The sequence below is a fragment of the Ambystoma mexicanum genome, chromosome 4p (genome assembly GCF_040938575.1).
Source record: "Ambystoma mexicanum isolate Mex_15411 chromosome 4p, UKY_AmexF1_1, whole genome shotgun sequence".
NCBI lineage: Eukaryota > Metazoa > Chordata > Amphibia > Caudata > Ambystomatidae > Ambystoma > Ambystoma mexicanum.
This window is the reverse complement of record NC_090927.1, coordinates 1,237,292,747-1,237,313,408: the sequence shown is the minus strand read 5'-3', so window position 1 is coordinate 1,237,313,408 and position 20,662 is coordinate 1,237,292,747. Positions and strand designations below refer to the sequence as shown.

Below are 20,662 nucleotides of genomic sequence, written 5' to 3'. Positions count from 1 at the left end.
ACATTGTGCAAGACTTTTATTCACCTACACGAAGTGCTTCAGCTCACCTAGACTTTTGCTCAATTAACATTGTCTGGCCTGGCTTCCTGAATAACTCTTCTTTCCTCTGACATTGCGTTTTACCTTTCCTTCCAGGAAGGGGTTAACTTGCTTTGCATTGGAGTTTCAAAAGTACTTACCTGCTTAAGAATATTTGTGTGATCTCTTGTTTTGTTCTATAACCCTTTTATTTAACCTACTAAGAGTCTGTATTTTGAAGTGTATTTGTGTGTTACTGATATATTGCGCTTTCTGAAGAAGGCTTATTACAACTTACTGTTAAATAAATTAATAATTGTTTAATCAAGAAACCTTCAGTGTAAGTGTTTATTTGGATACTTGTCACTGTGAATTTCTAACTCCCCTACTGCTCACATTGCTCCCTCTTAAGATAAGCCTGACTGCTCAGCCACACTACCAACCTGTGTAGTACAGACTTATACCAAAGGTTGGGTTCCTGCCAGGAGGACATGGTTGTTGTAGTGCACCCAAAGGGTACTGCTCCAAATCCTGCCTTACATCCGTCAGGCGACCTGGCCTCCCTCTGAGTCGATGCCGATTCCAGTACCTCTTTCTGACTTGATCCCCTCACCTCTGTCCTCCCAGCACTGTGGAGATATTACCTGCCGTCCCGAAGAGGTCTGCCCAGCGGCTGTCAGATCTGCCAGACTTGCTTGAAGGCCAAAAGGGGTTCCTCAGAAGTCTGCACGCTATGCTACCCCCTTCCCCAATCAATAAGCCCAACAGACTGAAAACCAATCTGGGGTGACTCGGACCCGTGTAGGAGTGCCACTTGACACACCCCCTCCGGATCTGATCTGGGAATTTCTGGAGCTGCTGATGAGACATAGTATAATATGTAAAGATGGTCAAGACACAGATCTTGTCAACATACATCTTATTTCAGCAGTATGCTTACCCATAGAAGGAAGGTTCCTAGAATAGAACACCTATGAATGATCCAGGCCCTAACTAAGTACCTGACTTCTAATTACCTGATACCAAAAAAGTAACACCTGGATGCATGGGTTCTGGCCACTATGTACGTTGGCCATTGCGAGAACAATATGGAGTAGGATTCCCCTGGGCTTTATGCTCTCTCGGTGCGAGTTGCGGATTCAAAGAAAGGACTTAAGAAAAACACTGCAAGTCAGCTGACTTACATTGCTGCTTGCTTTGCGAGAACAGAAGAAATAAGAACTTGGTCTCCAGGAACATCTCCCATTGTCCTTGAGCCGCCACAGTAGGCGGTATTGCTGTAAGGCGGATCCCGATGTCCTTTAGGTCCGGCGCAGCATGCCTCAACTTGCGGGCGAGTCCCAAGCAGAAAAGAGGTTAAGTACATGCCCACCACGGACCCTAAAAGGTATGCCCCCACCCGCCCTAAGCCCACCCCTACAGGGCAGAGGGGCCCCCAATTGTGGTTTCTCAGGAAATAATTCATGAAATCTCTTTGTGAGCCGGGGATCTATGGTATTACAAGGTACCCAAGATCTCTGCTCCATAACCTTTCCAATGCACTGGATATTGGAGTGAACGACCCCGGGTGCGATAGTCGGCGATATATTGCACTTCATACTCTTCCTGAGGACCAACTGGTAGGATTGCTGAAGACAATACCCTAAGGTATGCCTGAGAGGTAAGAGCCGGTTTAAGGAGTGAAACATGAAAAAACGGATGTATCTTGTGATCTGATAAGAACAACCAGGTTAATAATATGGGAAATAGGAAAAGGACCAATATATTTAGGTTCGAATTTCTTACTACATGCAGGTAGCTTGATATGGTTAGTGGAAGGCCAAACTAAATCTTGTATCTGATACACCGGTGCTGTGGATCTCCTCCTAGCCGTATTGCGACAAGCCTTTTCTTGCACATTTTTTAATTGTTTCTTTCCCGTTTGGAAGCCTACCAGGATAGAACAGATTTCTTTTTTACAGAAAGAACCTTATTATCAAAGGAAGATAACATGGGAACATCCCACTTTCAGCTCTTCCTTCTGAAAGGAATTCTCCCTTTTCTCACTTTCTCGCAGAGACTCAATGTTACCCAAGTCCTGGTTCTTTCTAGGCTTGACTATTACAATAGCCTCCTCCTGAATCTACCTTCTTTCACTCTGGGACCCCTCCAGCTAATCCAGAGTAGGGCAGCAAGACTTATCCTTGGCCTTAAGCCCAGGGACTGCATCTCTCCTGCCCTAACAAGTCTTCACTGGCTCCCGGTTGCTGCACTGATTCATTTCAAATCCCTCTGCATCATCCACAAGGCTGTCTGGGCCCGGGGACCACACTATCAAACTTTCTTTCTAAATACTCTCCCTCTAGACCACTGCGTTTCTCTGGCACAAACTGTGTGAAAAGCGTTTTGCTAAACAGAGGGTAGGCGGTTGTTAGCTTTCCTCAGCTGACTCCTTCCTATGGAACAGCCTCCCACTTTCTCTGTGCCTTGAGCAGGCCTTTCTTAAATTCCAGAAGCTCCTTAAGACTTTCCTCTTTACCTCCTCCTTCCCTTACAATCTCCTCTGCTAATCCCACAGTTGCTGTGATTGGTGTCCAGGCCCTTTATGCATCCTCAGGGCCCCTGACCTCCCACACCCAATCGGCCCAGCTCCAGTCTACCCTCGGCACTTGCATTGGCACACTCCGCCCCGAGGTTCGCACTTACACCTAACGTGGCTCTAGCTGTGTAGTACTCAAGAATCATAGCACTTCATCTGTGGCTCACCCATGAGCTCGGACTCCCATGCACTTACCCCCTCTGCCCTCTTCCTCGCTGCACTTGCATGTTCTGAATACTCACAGGATAGAATAGTGTTGTCCTTTTTCCTCCCACTGCTCTTAAATGTTGTGTTTTGTAATGTTTCACTCCCATGTTCCCTCCCATTGCCTTGTGGGTGCTTTGAAACAGTATTTGACGTGCTTTATAAGCGCCTCACGAGCAAACAATCAAATAAAAACATGGGAAGGGATAGAGGGTGGTACCCATAGGAGGCATGAAAAGGTGTATCTCCTACACTAACTATGCAGATGATACGCAGATCCTCTTACCGATTACTGCTGATTATGAAAAGGATTTGGCTTTAGTGAATAAGGTGTACCTCATCATCCAGGCGTGGATGGCCTCCCATGGACTATGCCTGAATGATGACAAGACAGAGATCATCATCCTGGGTACCCCATCATCCCTCAAAAAATTAAGTCCTAAATACTCAGCCCTCAACATCGACCGCTAAGCAAGTAAAAACCCTGGGGTTTTACTTGGACTCTACCCTCTCCTTCAACAAACCGGTAAATACGCTGGCCTCGACCACAGCTTACACCTGTAAATTGATTAGAGCGGGCAAAGCCTTCCTCTCCAATAACAGTTGTATTACCCTTGCTAGAGCACTTATACTATCAAGACTTGACTATTGCAATGCTATGTACATTGGGGCGAGTAGACAAACTACCAAGAAAATCCAACTTCAGCAAAATAATGCTCTTAGAGCTGCACTTGGAATTGCAAGGAGAGTACACATATCTGACACTAGAAGAGCCAACAACTGGCTGTCCACATATGACAAAATAAAACTTAAAGTCGCTTCCCTTATACATAAATGTGTAAATAAAGTAGCCCCCCGCTATCTTGTGAATAGAATTGTCACTAATGTCACTAAACCTGAGACAAGATTAACCAGACTTTCCAATACAAATTGTCTTCTGACCCCCAGATTCAAACTTGCCAGAGTGGGAGGAAGCAGCTTCCAAGTCAAGGCTACCCAGCTGTGGAACTCTCTTCCTGCCCCCCTCAGATTAGAACCATCATACCTAAAATTTCGTCACAACCTTATAAAGCTGCTCAAAGACTCTGACGGTTAAGTGAGCTTCTGGCACTTTACCGAATTGCTTTCTCATACCTCCAGATCTTCATAGCTTTCATTTGCAATAGCCCCTTTTATACTTTGGACACCCCCTTGTAATTATACTGTAAAATCTATTATTGTATATATGCTCCTCTGTAACTATTTTGTAAAAATTGTTTATTGTAAATATGCTTTTTGACATTATATAACTACATTGTAACTGTAAATGTATTCTTATGTACAGCCAAGCTGTGAGTAACCTTATGCAATGCGCCCGAATACCCTTGGGTTTGGTGCGCAATACAAGTAATAAACTACACAGGTATGATGGGAATCGTTATAGGGGAACTCTGCCAGAGGTGAGAGATCCGTCCATCTCCCTTCGTTTGATGTAGCATCCTTGGGTGCATGGTGTATGCTTGTGGGTTTGTGTGCTGTGTTGGGAGGCTCGGGTTTTTATGGGTGCATGGTGTATGCTTGTGAGTTTGTGTGCTGAGTTGGTGGTGGGGGTTCGGGTCTGTATGGGTGCATGGTGTATGCTTGGGAGTTTGTGTGCTGAGATGGGGGTTCGGGTCTGTATGGGTGCATGGTGTATGCTTGTGAGTTTGTGTGCTGAGTTGGGGGGTGGGAGTTTGGGTCTGTATGGGTGCATAGTGTATTGGTGTATGCTTGTGAGTTTGTGCTGAGTTGGGGGTGGGGGTTCGGTTCTGTATGGGTGCATGGTATATGCTTGCGAGTTTGTGTGCTGAGTTGGGGGCTCGGGTCTGTATGGGTGCATGGTGTATGCTTGTGAGTTTGTGTGCTGAGTTGGGGGTTCGGGGCTGTATGGGTGCATGGTGTATACTTGGTAGTTTGTATGCAGGGGTGGGGGTGGTTGGGGTCGGTATGAGTATGTATGCTGTAAGCGATATTCAATCAACACTACAGCTAAGTCAATGCCTAGTCTGGGATGCTGAGGAAAACCCTTATTGATGTATTTTTATGTACAGTTTAGTACTCTGGATGACAACCCTTGTATAACACCCCCCCTCTTAAAATCCCCCTGACCCCAGTGAGCCAAGAAGTAGGTTTGTTTTGCAAATTAAAAGGTTTATTTGAAAAATTAACAAGATATATATATATCACACTTCTATAAATAAATTGATAATGGATAGCACACTTGCGAATATGAGCAGAGCAGTAATCAGCAATGGATAATGTTACAGTGGTACACTCTTTTTAATGGCTTAGGAGTTGATATAGAGATGATAAAGTAGCTGAGAATGCTTTTATGGCTTCAAGGACAATGCAATGATGAAAACTGCAGTACAGAAAATAAACTTGATATGACTTCATCAAAAGACAATGTAATCACTTTTCTTTGACAATTCACCCCCCCCTATGCAATGTAAGAAATGGAAGGAGAGCACACAGTCTTCAAGAAGCCCAACAAAAATGCACTACAAAATGCAGTTCCCCCCTAGCAAGCTTAGATAGAGAAAAACAGGTATGATTTTAAAACACAGGCAAGATACTTTGATGTGGTTGCAATTAAGTGAAAAATACGCTAAAAAGGCTTTTAATTCCCTATGGGGGGTTCAGGGTAGTTGATAGATACTTTGAATCAGTTCAGGATCACTTTAGCAATGCTCTATGAATGATTGTGAGGTTGCACACAAATTTCAGCAAGCGAAGCAAGGACAAATATTTTTACACGTGGCTGAAATTGAGCAAAATGTCGAATTGCGGCAATTTAGTCGAGCGCGATTATGGAGGCACTATAAGGAGTAGGCTCGTTGGAAAGCATAGAATCTTAGCTTTAAGATGACAGTTAAAATTCGCTCCTAGCACAAACGGTTCCGGATATACGGCCGATTTAATAAAGGTAGTTTTTCGGATTTGAAATTTTAAAGATTAGAATGACAGATGACAGTTCTCAGTTTTAAAGATGACAGAATGACACGATTCTAGGAGGCATTTCTAATAGGCTAAAATAGTTTGAATTAGATTATTTTAACTAAGAGATTGGTTCTGCACAGTTCTGCTAGGTACTCACAATATAAATTTGAAATAGGCCTCGTCACGGATCTGGTCAACACGTCCAGCGGCGGTCCTCTCTGCTCGGCGGGTCAATCAGGCACCGGTTCTGCTCACAGCGGGCTGGGTCTGGTCTGCGGTTCCGACAAAAGTTCTTGGCAAAGAATTCAAACAGCTCTCCCGGCTGTTGAATAGTTTGGTTAGGTTTGCTGGATTCTGAAGGCCTGCTGAGAATACTTTTGCTTGCAGTGGACCTTCTAGGTTCAAAGTTCTGTAGTCTATGGGTCCCTGGTTCTGGTCTCTGTCTGGATGGGATGTCGGCCATCAAAATGCTCCGCAGAAATGGAAAATTAATGTCCCTACCTGTCTTGCACTGTCTGCTTTTATGTGTTTAGAAAGTGGGTGTGTGCGTGGCATAACTGAGCCTGCCCCTCTCTACTTGTCATTGGCCCAATTCTCCCCTCTCCCATGATTGGGGGAAGGAAATGGATTGTCATCATGATGAGATCTGTTTATGGGTCAGAGGATCCTCCCCTGGTCAATTTGCCCACAAATCTATATTTGATTCAAATACATATTTCCCAGATACACAAGTGGTTGACTTTACATGTACATATTACAGATGAATTAAGACAGGTCTCTGTTCAAGCCCCATGTTCCTGCGAGCTGGGATTCAGAAATGACAACATTTTGCGCTTTTTGGTCGGTTTACCAATATCGGACATTTACCCAAAATTACACAAATGTGCGCAAGGAGTATGGACATTAATTGATGAAGTGTCAGATTTTTAACATGCAGACATTTGGAGTAAGACCCTATTTCCCGCTAGCACACCCCCCAGAATACACCACAGGGTCCTAACACCTCTTAAAACGTGCACAGAAAAATCACAAGAATAATGATATTACTTATATAATTCTGACAAGTCCGTACTATGAATTATCCATCTTTTTAACTTATGCCCTGGTCAAAAAGGGGTGTGGCTTCCCACATCACATGGTGGAATAACTGGTTTATCTACTTCCCCCAAGCTCAGCTGGCTCTCACAGGCACTGCCCCTCCCAGTTTCTCCCAAGAGGAAGCCACTTTACGCCCCCCCAATATAACATTTGCCTGAGTCCAGGACAGGGCTTTGTTCATCCCCAGGTGCCACTCCCCTAATTCAATCAGAGAGGTGTCATCTCCTTTTGGCAGGGGCAGCAGGATGCAGCCAGGCCTGGGAAGAGTTGTTGAGCCAGTTCAACTCCTGTCGGGGGTAGTTGTCAGGCAGAATTCAGCTAAATGTCACTTTAGTTCCCATTTTTCTACATTCAACCCAAACTTACAATTTTTACACATGCAGCTAGAATACTGATTCTAAGTTCAAAACCATGACATTTAACAGTTGCAAACTATGTGACACTCAAAAGTAGGTCACTCATTTAATTTAAACATTTCGATTTTAGTGGTTTTAAATCCAATTTCATTTAAGCTGCTGACATCCACAGCTCAGCCAGTTTTGTTATAAACATTGTTTTGTGCTCTTCATCTTCCCAGATTTTGTATGCACACAACACTTCATTCTGCCAGATGTCTGCTGGTGTTCAGTAAGATTTTTGAATATCCTGCAATGTTCGAAATAGGCACTTTGAGCTTGCATTCAGGAAAACAAAGGTTATTTTAAGGCGCTTTTGGTCTAACAACACTGTTATTTTTCCTTTGACACCACCTTTCTTTGCACTGGCGGGTTAGACAACCATTTTGGTGTGCGCACAACCGCGCGGTTTTCCTGGTTCTGGGATAGGATGATGGGCGGCGACAGCGCATCCCCACATATACCCCGTCTAATAATTCAACATGGGTCAAAACCCTTGACAAACCCCCCCGCCCGACTGCACTTTGAATTTGAGTCGAGGGGGAGTCTGGTGCAAAGAATGTTTTGAGCCCTGTGCTGGTATGTCCGCATTATCTTCTCCCAATTCTGTAGATGGCACAGTTCAGCATCTTTTCCTCCACCCAGTTGGATCGATCGGTTCTCCTCGCCGGTCCTGATGGAAATATTGGGCGGTACCCCGGGCCCCTCGGATCTTTGCTCCCGGTCCCTGGATAGTTCTCCTTGGCCAGTCTCCAGGTTTTCTTTCTCCTAGGACGACAAAGGAAAGCGGCAATACCTATTCATAGACATTTTTCCAGCACTATTGATATAGTGGGGCAACATATACATTTTATAAATCACGAGAATAGATCATAGCATTCTTATTTTGAAAAACAAGATATCATCATGAAACACTTTTTTTTTTTTCCAATCATAATATTTTAGAGACTATATGTTGGATATTTTAAGATGGGAACTGAATTAATCTGGAGCGGTCCCCTCTGGTATTGCAGAGGACTCCTCCAGTTGCTGCAGTGTGTGCCTGGGATGGCAACACTTTAGCTGATTTATATGTACCCATTTGTCTTCCCCCTCTGCCGAGCTGCCTTTGGGGATGCAGATTTTGTATGCAACAGGGGAGATTTTGTCTATAATTTCAAACGGTCCCTTCCATGTAGGCAAATATTTACGCTGTTTGGCCTGGTTCCTTTGGAAATTGTATAGATAGAGCCGGTCCCCCAACACGTATACTTTCCTGGTGGTTTTCAGGTCGTAGTGGGTCTTCATGCTATCAGCTGATCTTTCTAGATTCCGCTGAGCATAGGCAAAAGCATGTTGGAGGTGTTTCCTTAAATTCTCCACATACTCATGAGTTGTGGAGGCATTTATCAATGTTTGCTCTTGGGTTCTGTAGAGCAAATGCTGAGGAAGCACCATCTTGCGTCCGGTCATCAACTCAAATGGTGACATTTTAGTTGCAGATGAAGGGGTAGTTCTGATGGCCATTAGGACCAGGGGTAATCGGATATCCCAACTTGGGCCAGAATCTGCCCCAAACATTTTTAATATGCTCACAATGGTTCGGTTGTATCTCTCCACTGCTCCAGAAGAAGCTGGCCTATAAGAAATGTGTAGCTTCCTTTTAACCCCCAGTATCTCCCACATCTTAGTCATTACTTCGCTGGTGAAATGGCTACCTCTGTCTGACTCAATCCTTTGAGGTAGACCAAACCGAGAGAAGATGTGGTTTATCATCAGGGCAGCTGCAGTTTCTTCCTTGCAGTTTGGGGCTGGGAGACATAACACCCATTTAGTAAATAAGCATGTCACGGTCAGCATGTACTTATTTCCCCTAAGCGAGCGAATCACGGGGCCTACAAAGTCGATTTGCAAATCTGACCATGGCAGTGTCATCCCCCTCTTTTGGAGAGGCGCACAGTGTGTGAGGGATGATGGCTGAAATTGTGCAACACAAGACACCCCTTCAAGTATTGATCGAGGTCCTGCCCCATGTGTGGCCAGTATGCAACCTCTCAAGATTTTCAGTGTTGTGTGAAACCCCCTATGACCGGCGGTGGCCGCATCCTGGGCGTGACTTAACATCAGGCTTTGGAATGAGGTAGGGACCACCCACTGATCATGGCCAGCTTGGGATTTCCTTACCAACAAACCGTCTTGGATTCGGAACCTTTTTGGACATTTCATCAACACTCTTAGGTCCTCTTTCCCAATGTAATCGGTATCCGTCAGGGGAAAGTTCTCTGGGTCCTCAATGTGTTGGTAAAACTTACCAATTATTGGGTCCCCCTTCTGAGCTGTAATCAAATCAGCATCAGGGGTCTCCTTACTCCATTGTGCAGTTGAAAGATCATTGTGAGCATTTGTCTGGGACCTAGTGATAGCAGTGACCTGGATTTCCCCCAACAGGGACTCTATTTCTATTAGATCCCTGTGGATGGCCCCGGGTTTGGCCAGATGATCAGCTAAGTCATTTCCAGTTTTGTCTGGTCCCTCTACTTTGGAATGACCCTTGATCTTTTTCCAGTAGATGGTCATCCCATTCGAGGTGACCAGATCATCATTGTTTTGGATTAACTTCCCATGTTTCAGGGGTTTGTTATTAGCTCATAACATGCCTCTGGTTTTCCAGTTGACCAGGTGCTCCACGAACGCGTTCCGTACATAATCCGAATCTGTGATTATGACCAGTTCGTGGAGTTGATGCTGGACAGCAGTGAGGATGGCCTGATGCACAGCCATCAATTCTGCCACCGGACTACTTCGGGGACCAATTTTGTATCCAGCGGAGGGTTCTGGAAACTCCTTCACCCATGCATTCCCTACGCCGGCCACCAGTTCTTTCTCCCCGTTGTTGTCAACATGGTAAGAGCATCCATCCACATAGACAGTGGGCATTCCCTCACACTTGTCTTCTTCAAAGACTTTGTGTGGGGAATTAAGGTATGCCTCCATGTTGTCCTTGAGTTTTAGACTTTCGTCCTCGAGACAGTTTTCTCTGGCACAATCATGCAAGTCAGCCAGACCTTGCGCGAGGGGACTCTTCTTGGTTTGGCCATATCTGACCTCCACAGGAAAGCCTTGCATTGACAGAATCCAGGAAGTAATTCGGGAATTACTCACATTTCCGGCCCGGATTCTGTCACTTTGGAGATATTGCAGAGGCTGGTGTGGAGTCTCCACTATGATGTATTCCTCCTGGATGAACGGGCGGTAATTCTTCAATGCCCACACCGTTGCCAGGAGTGCCTTCTCACAATCGTTGAATTTTTCCTCCACAGAGGATAAAGTTTTGCTCGCATAGGAGATTACTTTATTGACCTTGTCATGCTTTTGGTATGATACTGCCGTCAAGCACGTATTAGAGAACCCTGTCTCCAGGAAGAACTCCTTGTTTCTGACAGGGTAAGCTAGGCAAGGCGCTTGTGAGAGGCTTCTCTTGAGTTGTCTTACTGCCTCGGATTGTTCTGGACCCCATTCCTACTTGACCCCACGCCCCTCTTCAAGAGATGAATCAGGGGTCTGGTGATCTCTGCGTAGCCCTCAATGAACTTTCTGCTGTAATTAGTCAGTCCAAGGAGGCTCCTTAGTTCCCGCAGAGTTGTGGGATCCTTCAGTTTCTGGAGTGCTTCCACTTTCTTTTCTTGGGGACAGAGACCCTGAGGAGTAATCTGATGCCCCAAGAAATTAACACGGGTTCTATACCACTGTGCTTTCTGAAAGGAAAGTTTTGCTCCGGCGGCCCTCAACTGTGTCAGAACATAACGGATCTCCGCTATGTGTTTCCTCCACAGATGAACTTTTGATGAGGACATCATCTACATAAGCCAGGTTACCCCTCGCACCCAGGTCGGGCATGGCCTTATGTAGGAAAATGTTGAATTCATTGCCGGAGTTGAGGTATCTGAAGGGAGTCCGGGTCCATGTGTACTGCTGGCCCCCAAAGGTAAAAGCCAGTTTCTATTGGTCCTCCCTACTGACAGGCACAGTCCAGTATCCATTGGTCAGGTCTATTGCTGTGAATACCTGTGACCCCTGAATCTGGGCCAGCCCTTGGTCAATGTAGGACAGAGGCCATCGGGAAGTATGGACCCATTTGTTGAGCTCCCTAAGGTCGGCGCAGAGTCTCCACTGGCCGTTTGGTTTCAATATTCCCAGCACCGGATTATTGACTGGACTGGACGGATTATTCCCCGGGACTCAAGGTTCTTAATTATTTCAGTAAGGGACTCCATGGATGCGAGAGGCAAGCGATATTGCTTCACAAACACTGGAGTCATTCCAGGGTCCGTGGGAAATGTTGTTGTGTGGATGTCGGTGCGACCACAGTCATGAGTCTACCGCAAAGAGATCTTGGAAATCCAAGAAAACTTGTTTCAACTTTTGCTTCTGTTCCAGAGTCACACAGGCATCAGCTCGGTTGACTCTCTTCCACCATCTGCCTGAAGCCTGGAAAGACTTCTGGTTTAGCTATCTCAGCGGCCTCCTCCAGCTGGGTGGAGAAGTCCCTGGTCAGAGTGCTGATTTGGACCGGAGGCTACAGGTGGGAAAGGCAGCCCTCATGGACCTGGAAAATCACCTCATCCCCTCTGAAGTCACAAGTCACATCTTCCTTACCATAAGGGCAAGAAGTGTACACCAGGAAGATCCCCCCATGCCGGGTGAAAGTCCTGTCTGGTGTTGTATTGTCCTCATCAACCGCCATTCCAATAATGGTGCCTGCGGCTAGAGTAATACTCTTTAAGTCGCTGTTATCCCCTCTATTGGAATGGTGTCATGTTCTATGTTGACTAATGGTGTTGGGTTTACCCCTAACCCTTGCTGTTGGAGAGGAGCATTTAGATGAATATAAGCATCAGGGTTTTTCAATGTTTGTCCTCTTTTAACTTTCACTTCCAGGGAGAATTGTCGGGTCCTTTCTGGGATGGTGACTTCCTCCTTAATCTGAATTTCAACTGCATAAGGTAGCAATTGAGCTGACCTAAATGCTTTTTCTGAATCATCAAAGCCCATGGGATTATCTGCTAATCGGGACCAAGCTTTGAAGTTTATTAGGTCCAAATTAATGGCAAAGCGATTGAGAATGTCACTGCCTAAGTAAAAGGCGGCAGTGACGTCTCGCACGACCCAACAATTATGGACTATGCTCTTGTTGCCAATGGAGATTTTGAGCATACACCTGCTTGGCAGGAGATGTTTGGAATTGGGTGCTTCCAGGTCCATTTCCTATTTGTCTATCAGTTTGAATGTGGGAATGGCTGGATCTTTTGGGAGTTGGCGGAACATGGCTTCGCTGATGAAGCTCTTACCGTTTTTCACACACACTCGAGCGAGAACAGAGTCCTTCCCATCATTTAACTGAACAGGGATGAAGAACTGATCTCCAATTTGCTGAATATCAACCAGGCTCTGAGCTGATTTCACATCTTTCTGGGCTATAGGAGTGACAGTGTCTGATTGTGGATTGGTAAAGAATTTCAGAGTGTTTCCTTCCAGTGTGGAATACCACCTTAAACTGAAAGGAAGGTTGATTTTCAGAAATAGAGAGGACCCCCATCACCAGTCTGTTGTCCTACTGCTATTACTGTCACGTCTGGAATTTGGTTGTTCTGGAAGTGAAATTCTACTTTTGGGGGTTGAAAAAGCCTCCTGCCACGCCCCACCGCACCTACCCCCCCACCCACATTTACTTTTCGGCCCACTACAGCCATCATGTAAGGTACTTTCGGCCCTCTGTCAAAATCAGTTGTGCACCCCTGATCTAGACGCGACAGGTTTCTTTCCTAAAAGGATGAGACGAACTGGGTACTACGGTCAGCGTTTAGTGTTCAGGTCTAAAAACATGTTGAATGAATAAACGAGAAAAGATAGGAGCAAAAGGGTGGAGAGAGATCTACCCCCCACTCCCTGCTTAGAGAAACGTCTGATCTGCAGAGAGTTGGAGCAAGCAGACCAAAGGGCTCTTGCACAGAGGTATTTTGGGAGAGCGAGTTGGATGTAGTGGGGTCCCAGGCCCCAGAATGCCTTATGGATGATGCAGAGGGTCTTGAATTTGATCTTAGCAGCAACCAGGAGCCAGTGCATAGACATTAGGACTACAGAGATGCAGTCTCTGGGCTTGAGGCCAAGGATAAGTCTTGGAGTCATATTCTGGATTAGTTGAAGGGGGCGAAGGGAAGATAAAGGAAAAGGGTTTAGCAGTAGTCCAGTCTAGAGAGGACCAGAGCTCTGGAGACATTGAGTTTCTCAGGAAAGCTGAGGAAAGGGAGAATGCCTTTAAGGAGGTGTAGCAGATAGTGTGCCTTATTGGCAAGGTCCGCGATGTGAGGAGAGAAGGAGAGAGATTAATCAAAGATGATGCCAAGGTTTTCTTGCTTTGCAAGAGGGTGAGGATAGGGGACCCATAGAAGGTGGCCAGAGGGTGGGAGCAAAGGTGGGGTCTGGGGTCCCAATGAGCAGAATCTCTTACCGGTATTAAGGCAGATGTTTGGAAGCACGCCATGACTGAATAGCAGTCAGTCAGGAATGAGAGCGGAGGAAGAGGAGGGAGTAGAAGGAAGCTTAAAGGAGAGCTGCATGTTGCCTGTATAACACGAAGTGAGGAGCGAAGGAGGAGATCAGGTGGGCCAAAGGGGCAAGGTAGATGTTGAAAAGCCAAGGCGAGAGGATAGAGCTTTGAGGGACACTGCTGGTGGAGAGAGTGATGGCGGAAAGAAAAGGGCCTAGTTGGACCCGAGAGGGATGGTCTGAGAGGAAGGTGGTTAACCAGTCCAGTGCAAGGCCTGTGATGCCAAGGGTGTCACGGAGGCGATTAATCAGGGTGGAAAGATTGACCAGGTCAAAGAAATTTTAGCACTAGGTTGATTCAACCACCTTATAATCGTTTTTTTACGGAGGGTGGTGGCAGCTGTAATTTAATTTTGGCTTCCCCAGGAGTGCAAGCCATTTTAATACTTCGATAGGCCAATGCACCTTTTGGTGCCATTGGGGTATAGATGTATTTTTGAAGCCCTGCTTTACGCCATTTTCTATTTTAGGGCTTCTTTTGTTTAGAGCAACCATGGTATAGGCCTACAGTGGCAGTTCTGATCACTTTGTGAGCCCACAAGGCAGCCTCCATATCTGTTAGAGCAGTCTATGTCCCTTGACTCTCCAGGTCACATCTTCTGGGGGTGGTCTGAACTGAGTGGCAGTCCTCATGGTCCAACTACTTACCCTCCCTAGCCCCCCCCAGTGAACTATGGGATGAATTTGACCAGTCCCTTTTTTGCAGTGGTGCATCAGTGTTCTCCTAGTCCTCATCTTGGAATATGGAAGAAGCAGGTCCTCCTACCTGCTGGAGTAGTTTTCTGCCATTGCTGCCATGCTAGGCCCTCATCTGGCCATACTGGCTAGAGGCAGTGAGTTGGGCATAGCCTAGTTGGTGTTTTCTGCTGTAAAAAATGTAGGCTGAGATTCCAGTCGCCCTACTGACTCCACTTGCAGCAGTATGTGTAGCCAAATGTGGGGGCTGGGACTGTCTGGTCCCAATCCTCATGCTGGCCAAAGTGTCTGTTTATTTGATTTCATTTGTTGCTAGCGCCCAGACCTGGAGGTATCACGGCGCCAGTACATAATTGGTTCCAAAACACATGGTGAGCAGAATACAAGAAGAGGGTCCGGAGAGCTAGTACATAATTAGTTAAAAACACATACTTGTCAAGGTGTGCAGAATACAACAGGGAGAATGGAGTCTTATACATATTTGTATACTAAAACCGTTTTCAGTTTGTATTTTAAGGTTAAGTGGGAGGTTGATGCATATGAATGTCCTTTGTAAGTGGCTAGAATAGTACAAGGAACACATCTGGACACCATCTACATCTCCTGGCTGAAACTGTGTGGTCAAAAGGAGCAATTTGTAGGCTATACATTTATACAACTTGAAGTGCATTTTTACGTACAAAAAGATTGTCAGTAGTTTCTTCAGCAAGATTCCAACTTGATTGTGGTAAATCAAGTTAAAGCTTTTATAGATCTTCATTTCCCACTTTGTGAATGTTGCAATTCTACCACAGCAGTTGTCTTTTTCCACTCCTGAAGATAAAATAAGAAGAAATATAGTTTAGAACATTGCTACGCTAAGTCCAGAGTGCCACACGCATCTATAGTTGTTTTTTTGTGTTTTTATTCAGTCTTTTAAGGTAGGTTTAATTGTACTGCGCCTGAATGCATGGTTTCACTTTGAGTATAGTTGTCCAAGGTTATTTGTCATGTGCTAACCCTTTGGCTGTCCTTGGGACATATATCTGTCTAAATAAAATGATCAGATTTTGCCTATGGATGGGTTTGTATATATAGTCCTAAATGCCTTTTGAACATCTTTATATTCCTGGCAGTCTCGAGCAAGAGGAGGTGCCAGGAGTCAAGGGCATCTTTAGAGATGCAGCCATCTCTCACCAATTATGTTTGAGCGTTTTCAATCTCATCAATGTTAAATTAAAAAATGTGTATGCTGGAAGAACTCTAAAATCGAATGTTATGAGTGAATTCCACTTGTAGCAAAATTCCTTCTGTTAGAGCTGAGCAGGCCAAATGTACATGTTCAGTCTTATGAATAGAACACACTTTGTATAGTTCGGGCTAATGCTGGAAATGAAAACTAATTTTGTATTTGTTCTAAAGCAATGACTGTTTTGCATTCCATTTTGTTTGCCTTCTGCTACTTTTACCTGTGAATAAAACAGTCTACATTGTTAAAATGCTATTCATTTTCCCTTTCAGCGAAGAGCAGTCCCGGCTAGCAGCAAGAAAGTATGCCAGAGTTGTTCAGAAATTAGGTTTTCCGGCAAAGTTCCTGGACTTCAAGATTCAGAATATGGTGGGAAGCTGTGATGTGAAGTTTCCAATCAGATTAGAAGGCTTGGTACTCACACATCAACAGTTCAGCAGGTATGTCACTGATGTTAAAACAGTTTTTCTAAAGTCCAACTAAGGGCTTCATAAAACTATACATCTGAGACAGTACACAAACCCACTCTTAGTGTAAGGCTGTACCACTGGAGAACATTTGGTAGCGTAGACAGAGCAGCCAGGCTTATCTTGGGAGGAGAGATGGTTTGTAGCTTGGTACAATAAAATTGTAGTATACATATGGTCCAAAGAGACACTGAAAAACACTATGTATTGTAAAAATAAAGCGTTTATATAAAACCAAAAGTACTATAACATCATAAACACAATCATAAAAACCAACTCAATACCTATGGTATACAAACCAAGGTCTAACCTTATTTAGAGCTGCATGAAGCAAGTCGGGCTGAGTCAAACATAAGGTTATACATTCAGGATAGTAATATACTATTCTTGGTGAATAAGACCTGGTTAGTTACCTTTAGATTACAACCAGTAATTCAAGGGTAGTAGACCCTGTCAGTCATGCAGTGACAATCCGTTACAGAAATCACTTAATAAACCAACCCAGTTACAGGTATTCACCTTGAAACAGATATTACTTTGTAGAACACAGTTCAGAGCTAGTAAGGTGCCTCCTATGCTTTCTGGAGTGGCCTTGAACGACTCAATGATAAGTATGAACACTCAATAAACATTTTAGATTGCACTAAGCAATTCGGGGAAAGCAAAACCCCATTACACTTTAAGGAAGATGCAATGTATTTCAAGCTATTTTAGAAATGCTCTAAGCAGTTTTCTGGGAAAGCACAACCCAGTGCTACAAGTTTAGAAGAGCAGCAGCTATTCAAGGGGAGTAAGACCTATATACTTGAGGGGCTACAAGCAACTCATAAGACACATATTAACTTAGACTGTTTTAGGTCTGTATAAAGCAGATCAGGTAAAGCAAAACTGGATGGTACACTTTAAGAAGAACACAATGTAATTCAAGGTATGTAAACTCTATTGGTAAGCTTTTTCACTCATTCGGTTAAGAATCGTAAAACAGTTCCAAAACTTATTACTTTTTAGAATGTTAAACACTATTCAAAGTAAGTACTTGTATACTTTTACATGTGACTGTTAGTGGCTGGCACCCACAATTGTTACTGGAAAATTACAGTAATGACAGTTCCACTGTTTAAATAGTAGTGCTTGCACCAACAACTGCTACAGTTACACAAAATCATTTAAGTAAGTACTTTTACACTAGTTATACTTTTCAACACAGAAGTCTTTTCTTATCCAGTCCTCCCTAGTCTATAGAATGAATTCTCTGAGGCAGAAGAGGGACCCTAGTATTCTTGGAGCCAGCTGTAGGCAGGTTGGGATAGGTTTCAGTTGCAGGAAAGTCAGGGTTCCAGAGGATATCTTCTTTATCAAGTAAGTGTTAGCTTCAGAGCTATTTAAGTGTTCAGGGACTTCTGAGAAGGCTCCCTATATGCGTTCCAGCATTCGGCCTGGGCAAGTGGTATGGGCAAACTCCCAACCACACAAATCACCTACTCAGCCTCACAGGATTCACACAAGACTTAATGCAAGTATTACCCAATCCAACACAGTACCTTGGGAGAAAAGAAGAGCTTCGGGTGGATGCCTTCAGGATGCAGCAGCACAGGATCTGGTGCCTGGATTCTTGGTCTGGAGACGAAAGACACTGGATTGCAGCAGAGGAGGCTTCCAGCAAAGGTTTCTTGATGGATTCTTGCGGCTCTCTGGATTTGTCACCCTTTTGCAGGACAATAATAAACAATGAGCCTAGGTACAAACGAGGCTAGAGAGAGAACATTTGTAAAAATATACACATTTTATAATTTCAAGACACAAACCAATTTCATTTTCATAAGAATACACTTTTGCAAAATAATATTAACCCAACTTATTCAACATCATAATTTCTTCTGATCAGCCTCCATTCATTCATACTTTCACACATACCATCAATATCTCAAATGTTTAACAAAAATGTACATAAACCCAAAAGTTATTGCACATAAAACACACAAAGAACAATAAACATTCCCTTTCATGTCAATACTGTTTTTTTCACGGATATGTGATCAATTTATGTTCATAGAACAACTATCATTGTTATCCCAATGATCTACATATGTTTCGGTCACTAGTGGACTATTTGGTCCTTCGTTTTTTCAACCTTCTTCAGGATCTAGGAACCACCATTCCGGGCTCCCACAACAACTGAATCGGATGTCTTCTGGGGTATATTTCGCTAACCAAAGAAGTTTCAGGGGTAGTATGGATGTCGGTAATCACTCCACCATGGCTCTGCTAAAGATTTGCAGACACACCAGTCTTTTCTGTAGCTCTAGATGTAATAATTCAACTCCGCTCCCACAAGGAGCTGCACTTTCTTGATGTGCCCTTTTCTTTTCTTTTTCTGGTATCAAATGGCCACTCGTCTTGCTATTCGATCGGAGCTATTCGGCAGGGTGAGATAGGGCTCAGTTGCAGGCAAACAGCTGCTGAGAGGAGGAGGAGGAGGAGGAGGAGGAGGAGGCGGAGTAGCAGCTCTCGTAACAAAAGATTCGCTCTCCTGGGAAGGCAATGCCGACTTAATCCCGCCAAATTGTCACCATCTCCTAGTTGCACCATAAATATACACACTATCTATCGGCCACCTGGCCCTGCCCCGATTTCCATGGGCATCTCCATCTATTAGGAGACAACCTAAAAAAATCAACGAAAACAATTCTACTCGGATACCTCAACCTAGGCCTTAATGATCCCAAAGATAAAACAGCAGCCGCCCTAACCGAAGAGCTCAATAACATGGGATTCCAGAAAAATGTCACCAGCCCAACTCACTGCAAAGGTCCCATCCTCGATTGAGTGGCTGACCACAACTGCCACACTACTATCAGCTCAATCTCCGCCCTCCCTTGGACTGATCACAACTGCATTCAATTCACAATCTCCTCAGCCCAACCTATCAAAGCTCTCGCCTATGCCCCACCAGCCCAAGTGGCGAAGCTAAAAAAAAAAAACGAACTAAGGACAACCTCCTTCCTTTCCTGGATATCCCAGAACTTAAGCCCCCTTTCTCTAGTGACCCAGCCACTCTTGCAAACATTTACGCTTACACGCTGACCAATGCAATTGAGGCTATAGCACCTTTAGAAAACAAAAAGGAGAAAAAATATTTGCACATCAACGCTTGGTTCACGGATGAACTACTTGCCCTACGCACCATCAAGCGCAACTCTATCTAATTGGCAAACCAACCAGAGTGATTCCACTAAAGATAACTTCAAACGGATATCCACACAATATAAAAAAGCAGACACTCATGCCAAGTCTCTCTCTTTCAACTTGCGCATCTCTAAGGCCAACTCTCAACCAAGGGAATTGTTTTCCATCTTTAGAGAACTCATTACCCCTTCCACCAGCCCTGATGAGATTGTAAAGACGAAGCTTGGTGCTCTAGCATACAATCAGCCCTGCTTAGTAAAAAAGAACTGCTCCAAAACAAAATTCAAGCGGAATCCAGAGACCTGCCCAAACACAACCAGCCCATCCAGACCCACCACATACCCCACGATTGCACTAACAAGCTCTTCTCTTTCCATGATGTCACGGAACAAGATGTCCTTGACCTCCTCAAACATCTTAAACCATCCATGTGCAAAGGAGACATCTGCCCACCTAATATTGTTAAAGAATGCGTCAACTCGCTTGCACCTCTCCTAACAGCATTCATTAATGCCTCGTTTACTTCAATGTCCGTCCCAGCCAGCCTTAAAGAAGCATGGGTATGCCCTCAATTAAAAAAACCTTCATTAGACCCCTCATCGCCTAATAACTACCGAACCATCACCAGTCTTGTTCCTCTTCAAAATCTTGGACAAAGCGGCTCAAAATCAAATTCAACTATTTCTTGAAACCAATGCCATACTCGGCAAGAGGCAATCAGGGTTCCGCAAAGGACATAGCACAGAAACCGCCCTCCTTGATCTTAAAAATCAAATAACAATTATTGATAAAGGCAACCCTGCCCTCCTCCTACTTCTCAACCTCTCGGCTGCCTTTGATCTTGTGGACCACAAGGTCCTCACATCACATCTCATCCACGCAGCACAATTCTCCAACGAGGCCTCCTCACGGATCACTTCTTTCTTAAATGGACGAGCCATGAAAGTTTTCTCCAACCAGGCAAATGCGGCTCCCACTACCATACACTGTGGAGTCCCGCAGGGCTCTTGCAAAGCACCCACTCTGTACAATCTGTTTACCAAACCTCTTTTTGACAAACTGGACTCCGTTGGCATAGTTTACACAAACTATGCCGATGATAGGCAGGTACTCCTGACTCTCTCAGGTTCCTATGACCAAGACGCTGCAGCCCTCCATCTAATTTATAGCACCATCCAAGCCTGGATGGCGACAAATGGACTATGTCTCAATGGAGACAAAACCGAGATCATCATTTTCGGTCCCAAAG

At 44.6% G+C, this 20,662-nt stretch overlaps 1 protein-coding gene across 1 annotated transcript in view; it reads left to right on the top strand.

Annotated features, from left to right (window-relative positions):
- The window catches only part of TBP (TATA-box binding protein), a 519,691-nt gene that overhangs the window by 330,531 nt on the left and 168,498 nt on the right, over positions 1-20,662 (top strand). The window contains exon 6 of the mRNA XM_069606902.1: positions 16,033-16,200. Coding sequence (XP_069463003.1) covers positions 16,033-16,200 — 168 coding nt within the window. The remainder of the gene's footprint in view (positions 1-16,032; positions 16,201-20,662) is intronic.